Here is a 20986-nt window from a genome sequence, read left to right on the forward strand (position 1 = left end):
AGCACTGCAGGGGACTAAACGAGAAGTCACTGATTCTCTGGCATCGGGGATAGGGGGCAAGAGAGGGCACGAGCCAGTGCGGGGGGAAGCATCTGCCACAGAGCTGGGGCTCCCGGCTCTCCTGCCAGGCCCTGACGGGGTGCCCTGGAAGCAAGCATCTCCTCTCTTCCCAGGGCCCGGCGGGAGCTGATCTGAATTTGTAGGGAGCTTATTCCCCAGGATGTTCTGGCACCAGTAAAATCGCAGGCTCGCTGCAAATGTCCTAAATAAAGTGCCCGTTTTGTGTGGCACCTTCAGGACCCCAAAGCCCTTTCCACGGGGCACGGCAGCGAAGGGCAGGGGAAGGCCGGAAGCAGGAAGACCCTGGGATCAGGCCGTGGCTAAGGACACAGAGAGGCAGGCCCCAATGCCAAAGGGCTGGCAGAGGGGACATCATCCACGGTCAGTCCTGGCCCGTGATGGCTGTGGGAGGCCAGAGACACTGAAGATGACCCCAACCGAGGCGACATCTGGGGAGCAGAGCTGTCCTCGTGCCAATGGGAAAGCCAGGCAGGGTGGGCGAGGGAAGCCTGCGGGGACTCGGGCAGCAGATGGAAGCAGCCCCGTCACCCTTCCCAGCCAGCGCTCCCATCAGAAGCCTCGGGAAGGGCCGAAGCTGCCCGGAGGCTGGAGAAGAGGCGAAGAAGGGGAGGGTCCCCACTAGTGGGTCAGACACTTAGAAAATGAGAGATCGTCATCCCCCATTTCAGCCATAGAAAATGAGAGATCGTCATCCCCCATTTCAGCCACTTACCTGTGTGAGGCCGGCAAGACGGCTTTGTCCCCGCGCAGCCTCGGCTTCCGCGTTGTTCGATGGGCAGGTGCCCGGCCAGCTCTCAACCCTGCGGTCCGAGGGCTTCGGGAAGCATCAGCAACCAGAGAGGGAGCGGGGCGGCAGGAGAAAGTGGGAGCTCCCGAGGCAAGGCAGAAGCGGGCACCCTGGGCAGGGGGGCTGTCCGAAGGTCGTCCTCTCTCTGGGACTGTGCCCCTCTCCTCAAACACCGCGCTGCCCCTCCCCAAAAGAAAGGCTCAGCTCCCAGGCCCAGGAGCCCGTCTGGTAGATCCTAAAAAGCAGGGGACCAAGTGGGGATGACCCCCTTGAGGGAGGGGACAGCGTCCCCTGAATGGGTGAGGGGGCGGGGCCTGTCTATGACACAAGAGGCCCAGCCCCTCCCTGCCCGGGGGAGAGCCAGGGGCCCCGGCCCCTCCTCTCCTCACCCCAGGGGAAAGGACAGAGGCGGCATCACTGGGCACAGCAGAAGGGGCCAAGTGTTCAACACACACACCAGCCAGGCTCCCGCGGGGGATCGGAGATGCCAGGATGAAAAAAAGCATGGAAATCAAGGCGACAAACGGACATGAAGAGCCAGTGAGAGAGCTGTGAGGGGGGGACCCGGGGGTCAGAGGGATGGAAGCTGGGCCGACGAGGTCTCCCGCAACATCAGGGGAGGAGGGCCCCGGACCACAGCAGGGACCCGCCCCTGAACAAGGACCTAGACCGCAGCAGGGACCTGCTTCTGCGCAGGACCCTGAATCTCAGCAGGAAACCTCACTGGAGCAGGAACCTGCCACTGAGAATGAACCCGTTGACCAGCAGAGCTCAGCAACTGAGCAGACACCAATAGCACAGGTGGGATCTGCCACTGAGCAGATCCCCACAGCACATCTGGGACCCCACGCTCCTGAGCAGATCTCTATGACCCAGCTGGAACCCCATGCTCCTGAGCAGATCTCCATGACCCAGCTGGAACCCCATGCTCCTGAGCAGATCCCTGTAGCACAGCTAGAACCCCATGCTCCTGAGCAGATCCCCACAGCACAGCTGGAACCCCATGCTCCTGAGCAGATCCCCACAGCACAGGTGGGATCACACGCTCCTGAGCAGACTCCTGAACAGATCCCTGTAGCAGAGCTGGGACCCCATGCTCCTGAGCAGACCCCTATAGAACAGCTGGGACCTCCTGCTCCTGAGCAGACCCCTATAGAACAGCTGGGAGCCCATGCTCCTGAGCAGACTCCTGAACAGATCCCTGTAGCACAGTTGGAACCACATGCTCCTGAGCAGATCCCTGCAGCACAATTGGAACCCCCTGCTCCTGAGCAGATCCCTGCAGCACAACTGGAATCCCCTGCTCCTGAGCAGATCCCTATAGCACAACTGGAACCCTCTGCTCCTGAGCAGATCCCTGCAGCACAATTGGAACCCCATGCTCCTGAACAGATCCCTGCAGCACAATTGGAACCCCCTGCTCCTGAGCAGACCCCTGCAGCACAATTGGAACCCCCTGCTCCTGAACAGACCCCTGCAGCACAATTGGAACCCCCTGCTCCTGAGCAGACCCCTGCAGCACAGCTAGAACCCCCTGCTCCTGAGCAGACCCCTGTAGCACAGCTAGAACCCCCTGCTCCCGAGCAGACCCCTGTAGCACAGCTGGAACCACACGTTCTTGAGCAGCCCCCTTTATCAAAGCTGGGACCATGTGCTTCTGAGCAGCCCCCTTTATCAAAGCTGGGACAACATGCCCCTGAAGAGGCTACTCCAGCATTGCCAGGACCACATGTTCCTGAGCAGCCCCCTTTATCAAAGCTGGGACAACGCGCCTCTGAGCAGCCCCCCCTCGCTCCGCTGGGATCTGCCTCGGAACAAAAGCCCTCGTTCCAGCCGGAATCTCCATCCCTGCCAGAATCTGCCTTGGACAGAGGCACGTGCCTCACGCCACCCCACATTCACACCTTCCAATACAGATCAATGATGCATCTAGAACTTAAATACCTGCAGGACTCGGCCTCCGAGCCGGGATTTCATCAGGGCTCAGTCTCTGAGAAAGGACCCACATCCCAACTCAGGGCCATGGCTGAAGAAGTACCCGTCCCCCAGCCCGAAGCTGCCTTCAAGAGCGAGCCTCCGGCGCCGCCGAGACCCGAACCGAAGCCCACCGGGCACCCGGCACCTAAGTCGAAACAGGACTCGACCTCTGAGCAAGGGCCTGTGATCCCAGCGCAGCTCTATCCCTTATGGCAGAGATGTATCTCCCAGGACGAAGCCCCCTCACAGCAGCAACACCCCAGGGCCCAGCCAGAAGCCGGCTCGGAGAAGGGCGCCATGCCCCAGCCTTCCCCAGGGCAGCCGCTTGTAACAGAGAAAGAAAGCGAAGGCCTGGGGAGCAGAACCAAGGAGGAGTTCCCTTCCAGCCACCACTACCTTCCCCATAAGGTGATGTCAGCGGCAGAGGGCATCTTGGGCCACGATGGGAAGCTGCATATCCATCAGAGTGTTCACAGGGATGGGGGTGAGTAACAGCCCCTTACTTGGCAGGAACGGGGGAGTGGAGAAAGGAGGGCAGCCCCCCACCCCAGAGGCCCGGGGACTCCGGCTCCCTTCCCACTTCTGCCACGCGGTTCCCTGGGCCGGGGGTTGGCCCAGACACACCACTCTGAAGCCTTTCACCTCCAACTCTGCTGTGACCCGTGTGGGAAAGAAAGGCGACATCCCAGACTAATGAGGCTTTGGGGACAATCGTTGGGGACGTGGATAGGCCCTGGCCTGGATCCTTCAGATGCAGCCCCGTCCTTGGGGTGAGGAAGGGGGGGAGCCTCAGCGGAACCCTGTTCCTAGGCCTAGATTCCCCTTCTGGTACGTGGGGGCACCCCCCCTTGCAGATCCTGGATCCAGTCCAAGGCAGTGCTGGTGTGGGAGCCCAAAACTGATGGGGAAAAGCCCCGCTCTCCTGCTGACACCCACATAATCCCCCCCAGATGCGTGGGCTCAGGACTCGAACCCCACCTGGAGCACGAAGCCCCCCAGAATGGGGGTGCTGGAGGGGTTTGGCTCTTGTGGGCTCAGGACTCGAACCCCACCTGGAGCACGAAGCCCCCCAGAATGGGGGTGCTGCGGGGCGGGCCACATGGGACCTGACCCGTGCTCATACCCTGCGGATCCTCAGCCTCCTCCCCCACCTCAGACTTCAAGCCAAGCGGTCTACGGGGGGAGGGGAGAATGGAAACGGCCCGCTCACGGCCCCCAAGCCATGCCCACGCTAACGGGCACGGCCCAGTCTGAACCCCAGCCCCAAGTTAGACTAAGGAGCCTCGCGCTCGCCTCTCTCTTCCCGCCTTTTCCGGGCCCTTTTGAAAGCGAGATCACGTGCCACCCAGGCGCAGGCGCGATATCCGATCCCTCGAAGGCACTAGGCAAGAGGCACGCATGCGCACCCCACAGGCGGGCTGAAGCGGGTAACAAGAGAATGATACCAGCCCCACCTCTGGCTCTCCTGGAAGACGGAGGTTGTCCCGCCTCCGCCTTCCGCCAGGTTCTAGGGAAGCGCGCCTGCGCAGTACCCTGAGTCCTTCAGCCTCCCTCCGGCTCGAGGAAGGAGCGGCTGACGGGAAAGGATGGGAGTGAGGAGGAGAGTAGGGGCACCTCGGCCCGAGCCCCGCCCCTACTCCCGGGTCAGGAGAGGGCGCAGAGGGCGGGAAAAGGGAGGAGGGGGTCGCGGCAAGGCCATCCCCTCGGCTTCCGCCCCCGCGACCCTTTAAAAGCCCTTGTGGGCGGGGCCCCACTCGCCAGACTCGGAGCCGATTGGTCGGAGCGGCAAGGGCCGGGCTGTGGCGCGGTGAGGGGATTGGTCCGGCGGCGGGGAACGGCCGAGTTCGATGGAGCCGGCGGGGGGAGACAGGGTCTCCGGGACCAAGCAGGGAGCGGGCAGCCGGAGCCGCCGGCGATGGCGGCGAGGCCGAGCCAAAGGTGAGAGGGAACAGCGCTGGCTCCGGGTTCGAGTGCGGGGGAGAGCAGGCCCGTAATCTAGCGCGTCCAACCCGCTGAAGGGTCCTCTGTCACTGGTGGGAAAGAGCAGGGTGGCCCCATGTCCCGACACACGCGACCCCTCCCCCCGTGGGATGTACCATGTGAGAGGGGGATTATATGGGGTGGAATGTACCATACAGAGTGCGATTTGGGGGGAACGGTGGAGTTGAATGTCCCCTACGGATGTGAGAGGGATCGGCCGTGGAGGGGGGGAGTTGGAATGGGATTCGGCGGGGTGTTAGGGAGTGGGATGACTCCTGGGGAGGGGCTAAGAAGTGGGAGGTGGGAATGGAATGTGCCATGTAGAGTGGAAGAATGGAGGGGAGATCGACAACTGTGTGTCTGGTAGGATGTTCCCCCGTAGCCTGGCCTGGGGGGAGGAGAACGCCTCGGAGCAGACCTGGGGGGGAGAGGTGGGGGAGCATGGTCCTTAAAGTCTGGGGGCTCTAGAAAATGGCCTTGAGCCCCGACTGCTCCAGGGCTGTCAGGATTATGAACCTCCGTTTTACCGAGAAGGAAACCAAGGCACTGTACTAAATCACCCCTGTACCCAACGTCTGAGACAGTATTTGAATCCAGGCCCATAAGACCATAGATACAGAATTGGAAAGATCACCAGAGACCATCTAATCTAACCTCATTTTACAGAAAGGGAAGTTGAGGAACATAGAAGTTGTGACTTGCCTAAGATCATGTATGAAGCTGGGATTTGCCTCCAAATCCAGTCTCTTTCCAATGTCTAATTCACTTGTTTAACTGATCTCTCTGAAAATAAATTTTTTTCCGAGATGTTATTAGGATGTCCCTAGGGAAAGGAGAGCTAATTGACCATCCACTCCAGGGGGAACTGCTTGTCCTGGCTTTACATTTGGGGGGTGTCCTACAGATACCTGAGGAAGCTTGGGTTGGAGTGACTCATGGATATGGGAGGAGAAAGAAGGGGATGCCTACAATAGAAACCCAACCTAGAAGGGAATGAGTGATGAATCCTCATCCCGCCCCCACAATCCAGCAATCCTAGTTTGGAGAATATGGCTCAGCTTGGTAGGCATTACTCAATCCCTAGCCCAATGGCCTTGGGTATAGTGAGAGCTATAGAGGATATTCCCCGAGCACATCCCAGTCAGGTTTCCTAGCAACTCCTCTACTGATCTCCTTGATGCATGGGAGAGCAAGGTTGGGGTGACACTGTTCCACTCCCTCCACAAAAGGACAGTCATTGTTGGAAAGGGCTCACTTCCTCTCCAGGACAGGTTGGGTGTCGTGGAGCTTAATTTCTCTATGGATAAACCCTGGGACCTGGAGGGGAGTGTCCTTGTAATTTCTCCAAGAATCCCATGTCTTCCTGGGAACTGGAGAAACCCCTCACTGATCCACAGGAGAGGAAGTGACTTAGAACAAGCAGCACCTGCCCCTTCTGGGGCCACATCCCCACCTCACTCTTAAAGGGTGAGCCCTTCCAATCCGAAGCAAGGAGCCTGCCTTGGGGCAACAAGCATTAGCTTTATTGGGCCACATTCCCACCTCAGCACTGGGGGCTCTTAAAGGGTGATCCCTTCCAATCCGAAGCAAGGAGCCTGCCTTGGGGCAACAAGCATTAGCTCTGTTGGGCCACATTCCCACCTCAGCACAGTAGGGGCTTTTAAAGGTGATCCCTTCCAATCCGAAGCAAGGAGCCTGCCTTGGAGCAACAAACATTAGCTCTGTTGGGCCACATTCCCACCTCAGCACAGTGGGGGCTTTTAAAGGTGATACCTTCCAATCCGAAGCAAGGAGCCTGCTAGGGGCAACAAGCATTAGCTTTATTGGGCCACATCCACACCTCAGCACAGTAGGGGCTCTTAAAGGGTGATCCCTTCCAATCCGAAGCAAGGAGCCTGCCTTGGAGCAACAAGCATTAGCTCTGTTGGGCCACATTCCCACCTCAGCACAGTGGGGGCTCTTAAAGCATGATCCCTTCCATTCCAAAGCAAGGAGCCTGCCTTGGGACAACAAGCATTAGCTTTATTGGGCCACATCCCCAGCTCAGCAGAGTGGGTGGCTCTTAAAAGGGTGATCCCTTCCAATCCGAAGCAAGAAGCCTGCCTTGGGGCAACAAGCATTACCTTATTGGGCCACATCCACACCTCAGCACAGTAGGGGCTCTTAAAAAGGGTGATCCCTTCCAATCCGAAGCAAGGAGCCTGCCTTGGAGCAACAAACATTAGCTCTGTTGGGCCACATTCCCACCTCAGCACAGTGGGGGCTTTTAAAGGTGATACCTTCCAATCCGAAGCAAGGAGCCTGCTAGGGGCAACAAGCATTAGCTTTATTGGGCCACATCCACACCTCAGCACAGTAGGGGCTCTTAAAGGGTGATCCCTTCCAATCCGAAGCAAGGAGCCTGCCTTGGGGCAACAAGCATTAGCTTTATTGGGCCACATCCCCAGCTCAGCAGAGTGGGTGGCTCTTAAAGGTGATCCCTTCCAATCCGAAGCAAGAAGCCTGCCTTGGGGCAACAAGCATTACCTTATTGGGCCACATCCACACCTCAGCACAGTAGGGGCTCTTAAAGGGTGATCTCTTCCAATCCGAAGCAAGGAGCCTGCTTTGGAGCAACAAGCATTAGCTCTGTTGGGCCACATTCCCACCTCAGCACAGTGGGGGCTCTTAAAGCGTGATCCCTTCCATTCCAAAGCAAGGAGCCTGCCTTGGGGCAACAAGCATTAGCTTTATTGGGCCACATCCCCAGCTCAGCAGAGTGGGTGGCTCTTAAAGGGTGATCCCTTCCAATCCGAAGCAAGAAGCCTGCCTTGGGGCAACAAGCATTACCTTATTGGGCCACATCCACACCTCAGCACAGTAGGGGCTCTTAAAAAGGGTGATCCCTTCCAATCCGAAGCAAGGAGCCTGCCTTGGAGCAACAAGCATTAGCTTTATTGGGCCACATCCACACCTCAGCACAGTGGGGGCTTTTAAAGGTGATCCCTTCCAATCCGAAGCAAGGAGCCTGCCTTGGAGCAACAAACATTAGCTCTGTTGGGCCACATTCCCACCTCAGCACAGTGGGGGCTCTTAAAGGTGATCCCTTCCAATCCGAAGCAAGGAGCCTGCCTTGGGGCAACAAGCATTAGCTTTATTGGGCCACATCCCCAGCTCAGCACAGTGGGGGCTTTTAAAGGTGATCCCTTCCAATCCGAAGCAAGGAGCCTGCCTTGGAGCAACAAGCATTAGCTCTGTTGGGCCACATTCCCACCTCAGCACAGTGGGGGCTCTTAAAGCGTGATCCCTTCCATTCCAAAGCAAGGAGCCTGCCTTGGGGCAACAAGCATTAGCTTTATTGGGCCACATCCACACCTCAGCACATGGGGTGGCTCAGAAAAGAGCAGATGACTCTACCCCAGTAAACCATGCCCTGCTGGAACCAGCTGGGAGATGATACTAAAGAGTCTGTTGGAGGCATTTCCCTAGCTGGGGCCCCGCCTTGAGGACCATATCTTAGCTTTCCACACAAATTATTAAGCAAGGGGGTGGATGGGAGTCACCTTCCCTGACACAGTTGCTCCTGCACTTTCTCCTGAGCTTCAGCCTGACCTGGGAGCCACACACGCTTTCTCCTGGAGCCCCAGGACTACATGCCTCTACACATATGTTCTTGGAGCTCACACAACAGGCACCACGTCCATATTATTCTACTGGCCGACTTCTCTGTGAACTCGTGCCTCAGGGCTATACAGAAGCAGGCTTCCCACACAGGGATAACTGGCTCTGCGTCTCTTCCCCAGCCTCACACACTTACTCCAGGGCCCAGGCTCCAAGCCATCCAGCTCCCTCCCACAGCTCACTGACCCTCCTTCACCTTTCCCTCCCTGTTCTTACCAGGAAATCCTTGTTTTCTGACTTCTTGCACATTTGATCCCCCAGGAGACTTTTTTGGCTGCTGGCCTTCCCCTTAGTCCTCTTAGACTCCTTGTCCCCCTCTAACCCTTCTGGGACAGACTGGATCAGAAGCTCCACCATGGCCCAGCCCTGACCCGCCCAGGCTATCCTCGGGACAAAGTCGAAGAAGCTGAGTTAGGCCTCATCCAGTCCTTTACGGGGCAAAGGACAAGCTGGACCTTCTGGGATCTTGGCTTATCCCACCTCCCATCCTATGCCCCCTGTCCCCATTCCTTGTCTATATCTCAATCTCCGTACCTCTGACCCAGCTTAGCCCCTGCCCATTCCCATCAGCCCCTTGTTCTGGTACTGGGTGCCCTCTGCCCCAGTTATCTAGTGGGCACATACCCTGAGCCGCGGCAGCCTCTGCTCTTCATCCCCTCTAACCCAGTCTCTGTCCCTGGCAGCCCCCAACTCCCCAGGAGTCACCACACAGGTCTGCGCCCGGCCAGCCACCCCACGGGATCTGGGCCCTCGTGCCTGCCTGCCCCTGCCCCCAACTCTGGCTCTGAAGGGCCTGTTGCTAATCAGCTTTTGTTCTTGAAGCCTGGGGCTGGGGGGAGAGAGAGACACCCCCCGGCTGGGTCACCCAGTGCCAGGCAGTGGGGGACAGGCCCCAGCTCTCGGCCTGAATAGCCCTCTGTTAGTCACCCCTCAGACCGCAGTGGCCCCTCTGGAAAGTCGGGGTGATCATTCCAGTCCCTCCAACGTGACTGATCTTGGCTCCTGGCACTGTCACCAACAAGCATCCGTTTCTTGGTGTTCTGCTCTCTCTGGTGACTCGTTTTCCTTTTCTGTCGAAGTGAAGAAGGGGTTGGAGGAGATCTGTGAGGTTGTTTCTAGCTGGAAACCCCCGATCCATCTATAGCAGATGGAGGCCCTGGGACAGATGTCTGGTTCTTCCTGAAGGGCAGGAGCCGGGGTTCTCAGCGTTCTCAGGGGGGGAACAAACTAGACCATTAACCAGGTAGGGGTGCGGCCGGCAGTGAAACCCCCCCTTCCCCCACCATGAAATCTCAGGCTTATAGGACAGGGAAGGATGCCTGAGTTCTGGAGGCTGGGGCAGGACAGACATGGGGGGCACAGGCCCCTGAGAGGCAGAGCAGGGGCAAGATAAAGAAAGGGGGGCACCGGATGTCTGCCACGGGCCAGGGTCACCAAAGGCAAAATTCAGTGCCTGCTGCCGAGGAGCTCCCAGTCTGATGTGGGAAGCAAGGGCCAAGCAAGGGCCAAACAAGGCCCAGATGGCCCAGGCTGGCCACTGTCCCCTAGACTTGGGTAGGACAGGGAGGGGCTTCCTGTAGGAGGGGTGGGATTTTAGCTGGGACAGAAGGGAGGGATGAGAGAGCCTGGGAGGGACTTCCTAGGAAAAGGCCCAGAGGCTGGAGATGGGGGGGGGGGGGGGGAGAGGGGGCTGTGGGCACCCAGAGGATTTCCCACTGGATCCTGGGAGGGGAGCCTTGGAGATTTGTTGATATCAGGTGCTTAGCCCAAGTCAAAATCTGCTGCTGGAGGAGGGGGAGTGGCCGGGGGCGTGGTCTGGCCAGTGGGTGGGGCGGTGCCTGTCCCCTCCCCCCGGACTTTATAGGTCAGGGAGCTCTGTGGGCAGGCAGTAAGAGGCAGCGGCTCTGGAGCCTGGGTTTGGGCTGGGAGATGTTGGGGATAATCAGGGAAAGGAAAATGGGTGAGTGGGGGACCCGAGAAAGGAGAGGCGGGGGCTTGGCCATGGTTTGGGGTACACTAGAGGAAAGGACAGGGGCTGGGGCCTGAGGCTGAGCCTGGGGTGCAGCTGGAGTCAGACACTTAGGACCTGGAGGGGAGGAAACAGAAACCAGATGCCCAGTCCTTGGAGGGAGACCTAGAAACTGGATCACCTGAGCCCTGGGAAGGGGGAGGCTGGAGGCACACAGGGAGAGGCAGCCAGGCCTGGCCCTCGAGGAGAGCTGGGCCCCAGAACCTGGGAGGCCGGTGCCTGCGGGCACGGGGAGCCCTGTAGGCAGGGTACTAGAAGCCTGGGAGGCCGATGCCCGGGGGCACAAGGAGCCCTGAAGGCTGGGCCCCAGAAGCCTGGGAGGCTGGTGCCCATGTGCATGGAGGGCATTGAGGAGAGAGGAGCCTTCTAGAGAGCTGCAGGCAGGGCCCCGAGGCACCGAGAGATGCAGAAGGGAGAAGAGAGGGCTGGCAGGGGGGCCAGAGCCCTGGAGTGGATCCCTGGTCCTGAGGGAGGGCATCCTGAGGACTCGGCTCCCCCCAGCCACCATCCCTGTCTCCCTCTGCAGCCTCCCGCCTGACCCATGGCATGGACCTGAGAGCCATGACGCAGTCGCTGGTGGTGCTCGCGGAGGACAATGCCACCTACTTTGCCAGCCAGGGCCCCGGGGAGACGGCTCGCCGCCTCGCGGTCGCCTTCACCGGGATCCGGGAGCAGGCCATGGGGCTGGAGCCGGCCCTGGGCCAGCTGCTGGGCGTGGCCCACCTCTTTGACCTGGACCCCGAGACGCCGGCCAATGGCTACCGCAGCCTGGTGCACACGGCGCGCTGCTGCCTCGCCCACCTGCTCCACAAGGCCCGCTACGTGGCCGGCAGCCGCAAGAGCATCTTCTTCCGCGCCAGCCACAACCTGGCCGAGCTGGAGGCCTACCTGGCGGCCCTGACGCAGCTGCGCGCCCTGGCCTACTATGCCCAGCGCCTGCTGGCCGCCAACCGGCCGGGCGGCCTCTTCTTCGAGGGCGACGGGGGACTCAGCGCCGACTTCCTCAGAGAGTACGGCACGCTGCACAAGGGCTGCTTCTATGGCCGGTGCTTGGGCTTCCAGGTGAGGGCCCGGGGCCGCGGGGAGGGGGGAGCTGGGCAGGACACCCCTTGTCTGAAGCCTTCTCCCCGTGGGGCCGATGGGAGACTCTCAGAGTGCGGGAGACCCCGGGACCTAGACCAGAGAATGGGGGGCTCAGAAGGGGAAGTGCGAGAATCCACACAGCGGAGGCCGGGTGAGGGGCCCGGCCTCCCCACGGGCACACGGCTAGGCAGGGCAAAACCTTGAAGCTGTTTCCCACACTGCCTGCCCCTCGGGAGTCTCTCCGGCGCCCTCGGCCCCTTGGGGCCAGTGCCCATGGCCACGACCTCCGGGGATGTCCCGGGAGGAGCCTTCGGAGGAGGAGGTGCCGGCCCGCTCCGAGGGCTCTGGGGCGCGTCCTTGTCCTCCATCCTCCCCCCACTAACGAGAATCCTCATAAATCAGCAGGTGTTTACCGAGCACTCGGCACATGCACAGAACGGCCCCATAAACACCCGGCTCTGACCTTGGGGTCCGGGCTTTCTTCAGAGCGCCAGCCCTCCCCCCCAGGAATCCCCTGGCAGGCCCGCTGACCTTTCTCCCACTGGGCCAGAACCTCAGAGTGGGCGGCTCGCCTGGGCCTGCAGCAGGCCGGGGGGAGGAGGGTCAGCGCAGAGACGAGCCCCCGGCCCCACTGGCCCCTGGGCCTGCAGCCACCGGCTCTGGGCCTTCTCTCCGCCTCTAAGTCCCTCCTGCGCTCTCTCGCCCTCCCCCGCCCCATCTGGAGAGATAAGAGAACCCCACCCAGAGCAGCAACTGGCACCGTGCCCGAAGACCCTGGTTAAGGTCCCGCCCTGTCCCACACCAGCCCAGAGGCTCTCCCAGGGAGGTGCCAACCTGCTCTGGGAGAAGGAATTTCCTCCTGCGGGAGTCCCCTGGACCAGGCTCCCCTGCAGGCCCAGAGCCCCCCTCGTCCATGAGGAAACAGGCCTCTCAGAGGGGGCAGCCCTGAATGCAGGAGGCTCCCTCACCCTGTGCTGCGGGTTCTGTGTGCAGACTCTGGTTCCGGGGCCTCAAGGGGCCTGCATCCAGGAGGGAGATAACGTGCACCCAGTGTCGAAACAATTTGTGAAATAAGAGAAGTTAGAGAAGGGGCCCGGGGGCTGGGCAGGGCCCGAGGGGGAGGGGGGATGGAGGGTCCTCAGAGGCCCGGAGGAAGAGCTTTCTGGAGTATGGGGGGCACCTGGCCAGAGAAGCCACTGCCAGGCCGACCCCCCCTATAGGGCACAGGGAGGCCCCTGAGCAACAGCTGCGCTCCTCACGGGCCTGCCGGCCTCAGCAGGGAACAAAGCGGCCCCTGACACGCACGGCGGGGCCCCCGAGAGGGCCCGAAGCAGGGCCGGCTCCTCCCGGCTGCGGCGGCTAAAGTCGGTGCCCTCCTGGGCCGCAGCCAGGACAAGGGCCCGGTCCCCGGGGTGGCCATGCCAAGGCAGGGGGAGGTGAGGGGGTGAGGGGGGTTCTTGGCCATGGGACTTGGTAAAGCGCCTACTGAGTGCCAGGTGTGTGCTAGGTGCTTTCTACAACTAGGATTGCATTTCATCCTCACAACCCTGGGTGCTGGGCGCTATTATGGTCCCCATTTTACAGATGAAGAAACTGAGGCACAGAGGGGTCAGTGACTGGCTCAGCCAGTCAGGGCCAAGGTGAGACTTGAACCAAGCTGCCTGCTCCCAAGCATGGGGTCTTCTGGGGCAGTCCCCTGTGCCCCTCACACCAGCTTCGGGCCTGGGGGCAGCCCCACCTCAGCTGGCCTCAGAGGCCCAAGGCCGGCACGCTCAAAGCTGGGGACTTGGGCAGCCAGGGTCTGCCAAGGGCAGCATTCGAATTCGAGGATCCCGGCCCTCACCTCCCCGCCCCGGGTCAGGGTCACTTCCCCCACTGCAGCGGCCCTCACCGCTGCCCCGCCCCCCAAGACATCTTCCTCAGTGTTGTCAAATGTCGGCTCTGACTCTCCCTAAATTCCATGGCTCCCTATTCCCTCTGGGACCAAACTGGATCATAGCCGGGGCTCCCATCACGGGTCCCCGGGTCCCCAGAGCCGCCTTCTCCCTGGCTCGGTTTCCCCTGGGCCTGCAGCTGCAGGTTTGTGCCCCCGGCACCATGGATGCGCCTCGGGGGGCAGGTCTGGCTCTCAGGGCCTGGGGCCCCCCAGCTCCCTCCGGCCCCCAGCACCTTCTCGCCCGCCTCCCCCCGTGGTCAGCCGTAACTCCCTTTGTCTCCCTCCCCCAGTTCACTCCGGCCATCCGGCCTTTCCTGCAGACCATCTCCATCGGCCTGGTCTCCTTTGGGGAACACTACAAACGCAACGAGTCAGGGATCGGTGAGTGCCCCCAGAGCTCCCGCGTGCCCCCACCCAGGCCCCCTCGTCTCCCTCTGCTCACCACTCTCTCCCCTCTTGTCCCCTCCCCTCCCCCCAACCTAAGCTGCACTGAGGGAGCCGTGCCCACCCATGGTAAGTCCTGGGCACCAGAGGGCAGGGGCTGGGCCCCCGGGGCCCTCCCTGAGCCCCCCCTCCGCCTTTCCCAGGGGTGGCCGCCAGCTCCCTCTTCACGGGGGGCCGCTTTGCCATCGACCCGGAGCTGCGAGGGGCGGAGTTTGAGCGGATCACTCAGAATCTGGATGTGCACTTCTGGAAGGCCTTCTGGAACGTGACGGAAATCGAGGTCCTGTCGGTGAGTGCAGCCGGGCTGGGGGGAGGGAGAGGGGAGGGGGAGACAGGCCGCAATGGGGAGGGGAGGGGAGGGGGAGACAGGCTGCAGTGGGGAAGGGAGGGGAGGGGGAGACAGGCCGCAGTGGGGAGGGGAGGGGAGACAGGCTGCAGTGGGGAGGGGCCCCTGGGGCCTTGGGCATTTCTCCCCCACGTGTAATATGGAAACATGAGAGGCGGGAACGGGACAATCTAAGGTCTCTCTTCCAAAGTCCCTTCAGCCCTGACGTTCAGGGTTCTAAGGCCCCTCCCAGCTCTGATGTTCTAATAGTAACTCCCCTTTGCTCCCTTTATCCTTCAACCTCCGACCCCTGTCCCCAGAGGTTTTGTTCAGACCATCGGCCGAGAGCTCTCGGGGCAGCCCCATGGGGCGGAACCTCGGGCTCTCCCTCGGCAGTCTCGGACCCCTCCCCTGCCCCAAAGCTTGGGTGACTTTTCACCGTCCACCTCAGACCTTCCCTTCCCCACCCCCTCATTCAGGGACTTTTCTTCCTTTTTCATTGCGAGGAGGGACTGGGACGGGGACTGGCAGAGCGCAGCCTAGAACCCGGACCTCGGGGCCGCCGTCACAGTCCGGGAGGTGGGGGAGCGGGGCGCGGGGCCAGCTCTGCTCCTGACTCCCCCCCCACCCTCCCCCATCTCCGCAGTCTCTGGCCAACATGGTGTCTGCCACGGTGCGGGTGTGCCGGGCCCTCAGCTTGCCCCCGCACCCCTTCGAGATACCCTTGGCCAGCAACCCCCAGCTCAACGTCACCATCTCGCCGCCGGTGGCCCACACGGGCCCGGGCCCGGTGCTGGTGCGGCTCATCTCCTACGATCTCCGCGAGGGCCAGGTGCGGGCCTCCCCCTCCCCCCGGCCCTCGGCCGCTCTCCCGGCCCCCACCCGGCCCCCACCCGGCTCCAGGCCCATCGGTGCCCGTGTCCTCCGCCAGCCCCCTCGGTCTCTTCTCCCAGGGAACCCTGGGCTTCTGTGTTCCTTCCTGCTCGCCCTTGTCCTTCCGCCTCATCCCTCAGCCCCCTTTCCTGTGTTCCCCACTATGGGCCCCTTTCCCCCATCCCTTCCCTCCAGGATTGAGGGGGGCGGTGCCTGGGGGAAGCAGGGGCAGGCCTGAGGCCGAGCTCTCAACGGGGACGGTGGGAACGGGGGTGAGAGATCCACCTTCGCTTTGTCCCCCCTCCCCCAAGGACAGCGAGGAACTGAACATCCTGGCCCGGGCCGAGGGCCCCCGGAACCTGGAGCTGCGGCCCCGCACCCACCACGCGCCGCGCTCCAAGTCCCTGGTCATTCACATTCACGGCGGCGGCTTCGTGGCGCAGACCTCCAAGTCCCACGAGCCCTACCTCAAGAGCTGGGCCCAGGAGCTGGGGGTCCCCATCCTCTCCATCGACTACTCCCTGGCCCCCGAAGCCCCCTTCCCCCGGGCCCTGGAGGAGTGCTTCTACGCCTACTGCTGGGCTCTCAAAAACTGTCGCCTCCTGGGTGAGCTGCCCCAACCCTGCCCTCCCGGGAGGCTGCCGGAGCGGCCCGGCCCCGCCCAGCCAGTGTCCCCCAGGACGCCCCACCTCCCGGCCCACTCCCTCGGGAAGAAGCGCCACCTCTGACCCTCATCCACCTTCTGCCCTGACTCTGACACCCCCAAAATTCAGCCTCTGGGCAGTGGCCACCTCTTCCAGGGTCTCCCAGGTTCAGACTGGCTGCCCCCGGCCCAGGCCCCTCACTGTAGAGTTGAGAGGACAAATGGGACAGGTTGGGTGACCAGGCGACTGACAAGTTAGTGGGAAGGGTCCGTGTGGATCCAGCTTTCCCAAGGACTCTCCTCCCCCCCAGAATGCCTTGGGCCCCCCACTCTCTGCCCCCCCAAACACTCCCCCATCCCCCCACTCTCTGTCCCCCAGAACACCCCCCACTCTCTGCCCCCCCAGAACGCACCCCCACTCTCAGCTTCCTCTCAGAAGGCCCCGGGCCCCCCCCTCGGCTCCCCGGGCAGGGCAGTGATGGCTGCCTCTTGCCTCCCCCAGGCTCGACGGGGGAGCGGGTGTGCCTGGCTGGGGACAGCGCCGGCGGCAACCTCTGCTTCACTGTATCCCTGCGGGCAGCGGCCTACGGTGTGAGGCTGCCTGACGGCATCATGGCTGCCTACCCAGCCACCATGCTGCAGGCCTCGGCCTCGCCTTCGCGCCTCATGAGTCTCATGGACCCCCTGCTGCCGCTCAGCGTCCTCTCCAAGTGCCTCAGTGCTTACGCCGGTGAGGCTGGGGGCCCGGAGGGCGGGAGCTGGTGGACAGGACCCCCGAGGAGCGCACAGGTGTGGGCTGATGGAGGGCACGACCTCCGCGGGATGAGCGCGGGACCACCCAGAGGGGAAGGAGGAGGCCTGAAGGGACCCTTCTTCCTCCCCACCAACCGCAGGCGTAGAGCCCGAGGTCCAGGAAGACCAAGAGCAGCAGGCCCTGGGCGTGATGGGGCTAGTGAAGAGGGACACGGCCTTGCTGCTCCGCGACCTGCGCCTGGGGGCCTCCTCCTGGCTCAACACCTTCCTGGAGCTCGGGGGCCGGCGGGGCATCGACGGCCCCCCGTCAGTGACAGGTGAGACCGGCGCTCGCGGGCCGGGGTCCCCGGTGCCCGGGGCAGGACCCTGGGATCCGCTCCGGATTTGCGAGGCCACAGTGGGCGCCCTGTCTCGTCCTCCCGAGAGAACGTGGGCATCCCCTGCTGGGACACTGGGCACTAGGAGTTCTGACCTTCATGTTTCTCAGGCCAGGATGGGGAGGGGGCCCGATGAAGGGAGAGGGTATAAGCTCCCCCGGGGAGCCCGAGTCCTTGAGTGTCAGGCCAAGTAAGCCTGGGTTCTGGTCACCCAGAAAGTGACCCCTTTCCCAAACATACACATCAGGCTCAGTTTCCTCACCTGGAAAATGGGGCAGCGCGTAAACTTCCCAGGGCGCTTGGGGAATGCTCTGGCAGAATCCCCATATTTGCAGGACCGCCCGCCCAGTGGAAGTGGGATGAGAATGGTTCGCGGCTGGGCAGTGGGGTAGAACTAGTCACGTTCGATGTGGTGTGAAGAGAAAGCTGTCCCAAAGTGGAATGGGGGCAGGGGGCAGCAGGAGTGAGCTTCCCATGCACTGGCTGGATGACACGTGGGGAACCCCAGAGGATTCTGGGCCTGATGACCAGGAGGAGCCTTTCCACTGCCTCTTTCTTCGATTTTGGGATTCCCTGTGGCCCAGGATGGGGAGGAAGGTCTCAAGGTCTCAAACCTATCCTTCCTCCAAGATGGCAGTGGGAAACCCTGGAGTTGGGGGAAGGGGGTGTCCAAAGTTCTAGTTTCTAGTATTTCGAGGTTTGTGGCTAAATGACATGCACAGGAACCTAAAACTAGAAAGTCGTCAGAGCCTGAATGTGAACTCAGGTCTTCAGAGCCAGCTGTGAGGAGTTGGGGAACTAGCAGCCCCAGAAGGTGGGAGGTGATGAGCAAGAAGTCAGAGACGGGGAGGGAAGGACTTGGACTGGTGGTGGAGAGAGAAGGAGTGGATGGGATGGGGAAGGAGAGGTCCCGGGTCCGAGCCTGGGGGTCCGATGGAGAGGACAGTGGGACCAGTGGCCACTGGTGCTGGAGAGAGGAGGACGGCACCCAGCAAAGCAAAAGGAGGGGCTGGCCCAACCCGGGGGCTGCACCCCGGCACTCAGAGGACCCCATGGCCTAGAGGCCAACCCCTCGGTCGGAGATGAGAGAACAGAGGGGAAGCCGCTGGGCTGAAGTCACACAGCAAACCCGGCGGCCGGCAGCCCCCGAGCCGGGAGTCCTGTGCGGTGGCCGTGGCTGAGCCCAGGCCTGAGCTGCAGCTTTGGGCGGCACCATCAGGCCCGCCATTGCGTGGGAGTCTGCCGGCGGTGCAGGAGGAGGTGGAGGATGGGGAGCAGGAGCTCACTCCCTCCCTCCTTCCTTCCAGAGACCATGCGCCGGAGCGTGTCCGAGGCCGCCCTGCAGGAGACCTCCGACTTCTCCAAGGAATCCGCCAAAAGCTTGACCCTCCAAGACCTGAGCCTGGTGGGGGGGCCCACCCCCCCGGGCCTGTCCTCCTCGGACGACACCCTGAACTCCCCCCCGGAGGTGAGCTTCTTCCTGCCCTCGTCCCCCGACGAAGAGGGCACGGAGGAGGACGATGAGGAGGAGGGCCGGGACAATCAGGACCACCTGGCCTCCACCTTCCCCGAAGGCTTCCAGCCCCGGCGCTCCAGCCAAGGCAGGGCCAACCTGTCCCTGCAGACGTCCCCCATAGTCAAGAATCCCTTCATGTCCCCGCTGCTGGCCCACGACTCCATGCTGCAGACCCTGCCCCCGGTGCACATCGTGGTGAGCGGCGGGGTGGGGCTGACGTGAGGAGGGACAGATCGCGATTGGGGGAAGCCGGGTGGGGACGGGGAGGGACAGATCGCGATTGGGGGAGGCGGGGCTGAGGCGAGGTGGGGACGGGGAGGGACAGATCGCGATTGGGAGAGGCGGGGCTGAGCCAGGGAGGAGCGGCCCAGGTGGGAAGAAGAAAGACGCCGGGAAGGAAGCTTAGGTCCGGGGTGGAGAAGCATTAATGGGGAAGTAAGAGGGTTTGAGAGGGAAGGGGCAGGAGCCTCTGCTAACGGCCGGCTCTGTCTCTCCCCCCTCCCTCGGTCTCTCCTTCCTCTTCTGGCCTGCTGTTTTTCTCCACCTATGTCTGACCCCCACCCCACCCCCCTCCTCCGCCTTCCCCCTCGCCTCTCCTTCCTGGGTCCATCCGTCGCTCTGTTCCCCTCGGCCTCTCCACTTCCCCTCCTTTGGGGGTTTCCGCATCGCTCTTGTCTCCGGTGCCTCCCACCGCACCCCACGCCCTCACCCTTCCCCGCATCCCCATCTCTCCTTCCACCTCCCCATCCCCCGCCCTACCTCGCCCCACCCTCGCCATGCTTATCTCCCCCGCTTCCCACCCCTCCTCTCCCGCCCCCGCCAGGCCTGTGCCCTGGACCCCATGCTGGATGACTCGGTGATGTTCGCCCGCCGCCTCCGGGGGCTCGGGCGGCCCGTGAGCCTGCGCGTGGTGGAGGACCTGCCCCACGGCTTCCTGAGCCTGGCGGCCCTGTGCCGCGAGACCCGGCAGGCCACGGCGCTGTGCGTGGAGCGCATCCGCCTCATCCTCACGCCGGGCTCCGACATGCAGACGGCGCCGGCGCCCAGCAAGACTCGCTGGCCCGAGCGGTCCCGGCCCAAGCACTCCCCGCCCGGCTCCACCGCCGGCTCGGTCCCGGGGCTGCGGAGCCCGGGCCTGAGCCAGCCCCAGCCCTCGCGCCACTCGGGCCTCGGCCCCGCCCGCTCCTGACTAAAGGCCTCGCGCTCTTTCTCGGTCCATTTTGTTTTGCACTCTAGCCTCGGGGTGACCCCGTGGGGCGGGGGACCCCTGCCGCCCCCTCCGCGCTCGCACTCCTCCCCCCCGCGGGGGCTCATGAGCCGGGAGCTGGGGGGCCCCACGGCCGCGCCACCGCCGGGCACTCGGTCCCGCCGGTCGCGCAGAAAGGTGCTTCGAGATCCCACACGCTCATCCTAGGAGGTGGGAAACCAGTGGCGTTGCAGGTGGACTGGCCGCCTGTGGGACCTTGCACAAGTCCCGTCCCCCATGGGCTTCGGTTTCCCCCTCGGTAAATTGAGAGAGTTGGGGCGGGGAGGGAGGGGCCAGGACTGGGCCCCCAGGGAAAAGGCGAGCGTTGGGACCGCGGGGTCCCCAGCCTTGCTCCTCAGGAAGTCCAGCTCCGCCCCAGTCTTGCCAGGGGTCCCCGGAACCAAAGGTTGTGAGAGTCCATTGTACAGATGAGGAAGTGGGGCAGAAGAGGAGGGGCCACCCGAGGTCCCCAGACCCGCCTCTGGGTCTCTCTCTCCCCACGTTAATGGTTGGCGTTGCCACTGGGGGAGGGGGGAGTGCCTTAGGCTCACTGGGAAGGGAGGAGAGAGGGAGGGAGCTAATTGTGGTGTCCTGTGCGCCCCCCCCCCATGCTTTCCCCACTCCCTGTGAGCCCTGAATGGGAGGGAGCTGCACATCCCCCCCAGCCCCAGCCACTGCCTTCTCCGTTGCTGCTGCTCTGCTCCCCGTTTTGTAAATAAACTGTGTGTGAAATTCACCCCAGCCCTTCTCTGTGACTGAACCCCGGAGGGAGGGTCCCCCGGTGCCGACACTGTACTAGGCCCCGGCCGAGGCTCCCAGGCTGGCAGCAGAAACCTGCACTCCTGGATCCTCGGGATGTGCCCGGGCTGGCTGGCGCTAGCCTGGGGCCCCTGGCTTTACGGGGCTACTTATTGGGCGGGGGCGGCTGGAGCCAGGCCACAGGAAAGCCTCGGGGCAGGAGTTGGGATCCCGCCGTGTCCTGAGCAGAGGAGCAGGAAGGAGAGCGAGCCCCGGGGCTCCTCCTGAGTCCCTGGGCCCCAAGGTGAGAGAGCTTGCAAGTGGGCAGCCTGCGGAAGGATGCACAAAGTGGGTGGAGCCATGGCAGAGCCCCCCAAAACAGCCCTCGCCATTAGGGAAGATCGAAGGGAAACTGAGGGAGATAATGGCTGGTGATGGAGCGCACTAAGGTGTTCGTAGGAAAGGGGAGAGGCGCGAGATCTGAGGCGGGTCTCCTGACGCCCAGGCCAGACCCCAGGAGAGTCCTGAAGGGGCAAAG

At 62.7% G+C, this 20986-nt stretch overlaps 1 protein-coding gene across 3 annotated transcripts; it reads left to right on the forward strand.

The window, feature by feature from the left end:
- The first annotated feature begins 1250 nt into the window (after window positions 1-1250).
- On the forward strand, window positions 1251-20446 carry LIPE (lipase E, hormone sensitive type). 3 transcript variants are annotated; one of them, XM_051989480.1, is made up of 10 exons: window positions 1251-3329; window positions 11041-11576; window positions 13824-14046; window positions 14121-14266; window positions 14949-15134; window positions 15487-15781; window positions 16321-16548; window positions 16712-16888; window positions 18256-18659; window positions 19288-20446. In XM_051989480.1, exons 1-10 carry the CDS (start codon window positions 1448-1450, stop codon window positions 19651-19653), a joined length of 4443 nt encoding a protein of 1480 aa, XP_051845440.1. In that variant the 5' UTR covers window positions 1251-1447; the 3' UTR covers window positions 19654-20446. The 3 variants fall into 3 exon arrangements, with proteins under 3 accessions (XP_051845440.1, XP_051845441.1, XP_051845442.1); XM_051989481.1 differs by having other exon boundaries at window positions 1252-3329; window positions 13824-13914; XM_051989482.1 differs by lacking the exon at window positions 1251-3329 and adding an exon at window positions 4425-4783 and having other exon boundaries at window positions 13824-13914.
- The last annotated feature ends 540 nt before the right edge of the window (window positions 20447-20986 follow it).

Source organism: Antechinus flavipes, chromosome 3, assembly GCF_016432865.1.
Source record: "Antechinus flavipes isolate AdamAnt ecotype Samford, QLD, Australia chromosome 3, AdamAnt_v2, whole genome shotgun sequence".
Classification (NCBI taxonomy): domain Eukaryota; kingdom Metazoa; phylum Chordata; class Mammalia; order Dasyuromorphia; family Dasyuridae; genus Antechinus; species Antechinus flavipes.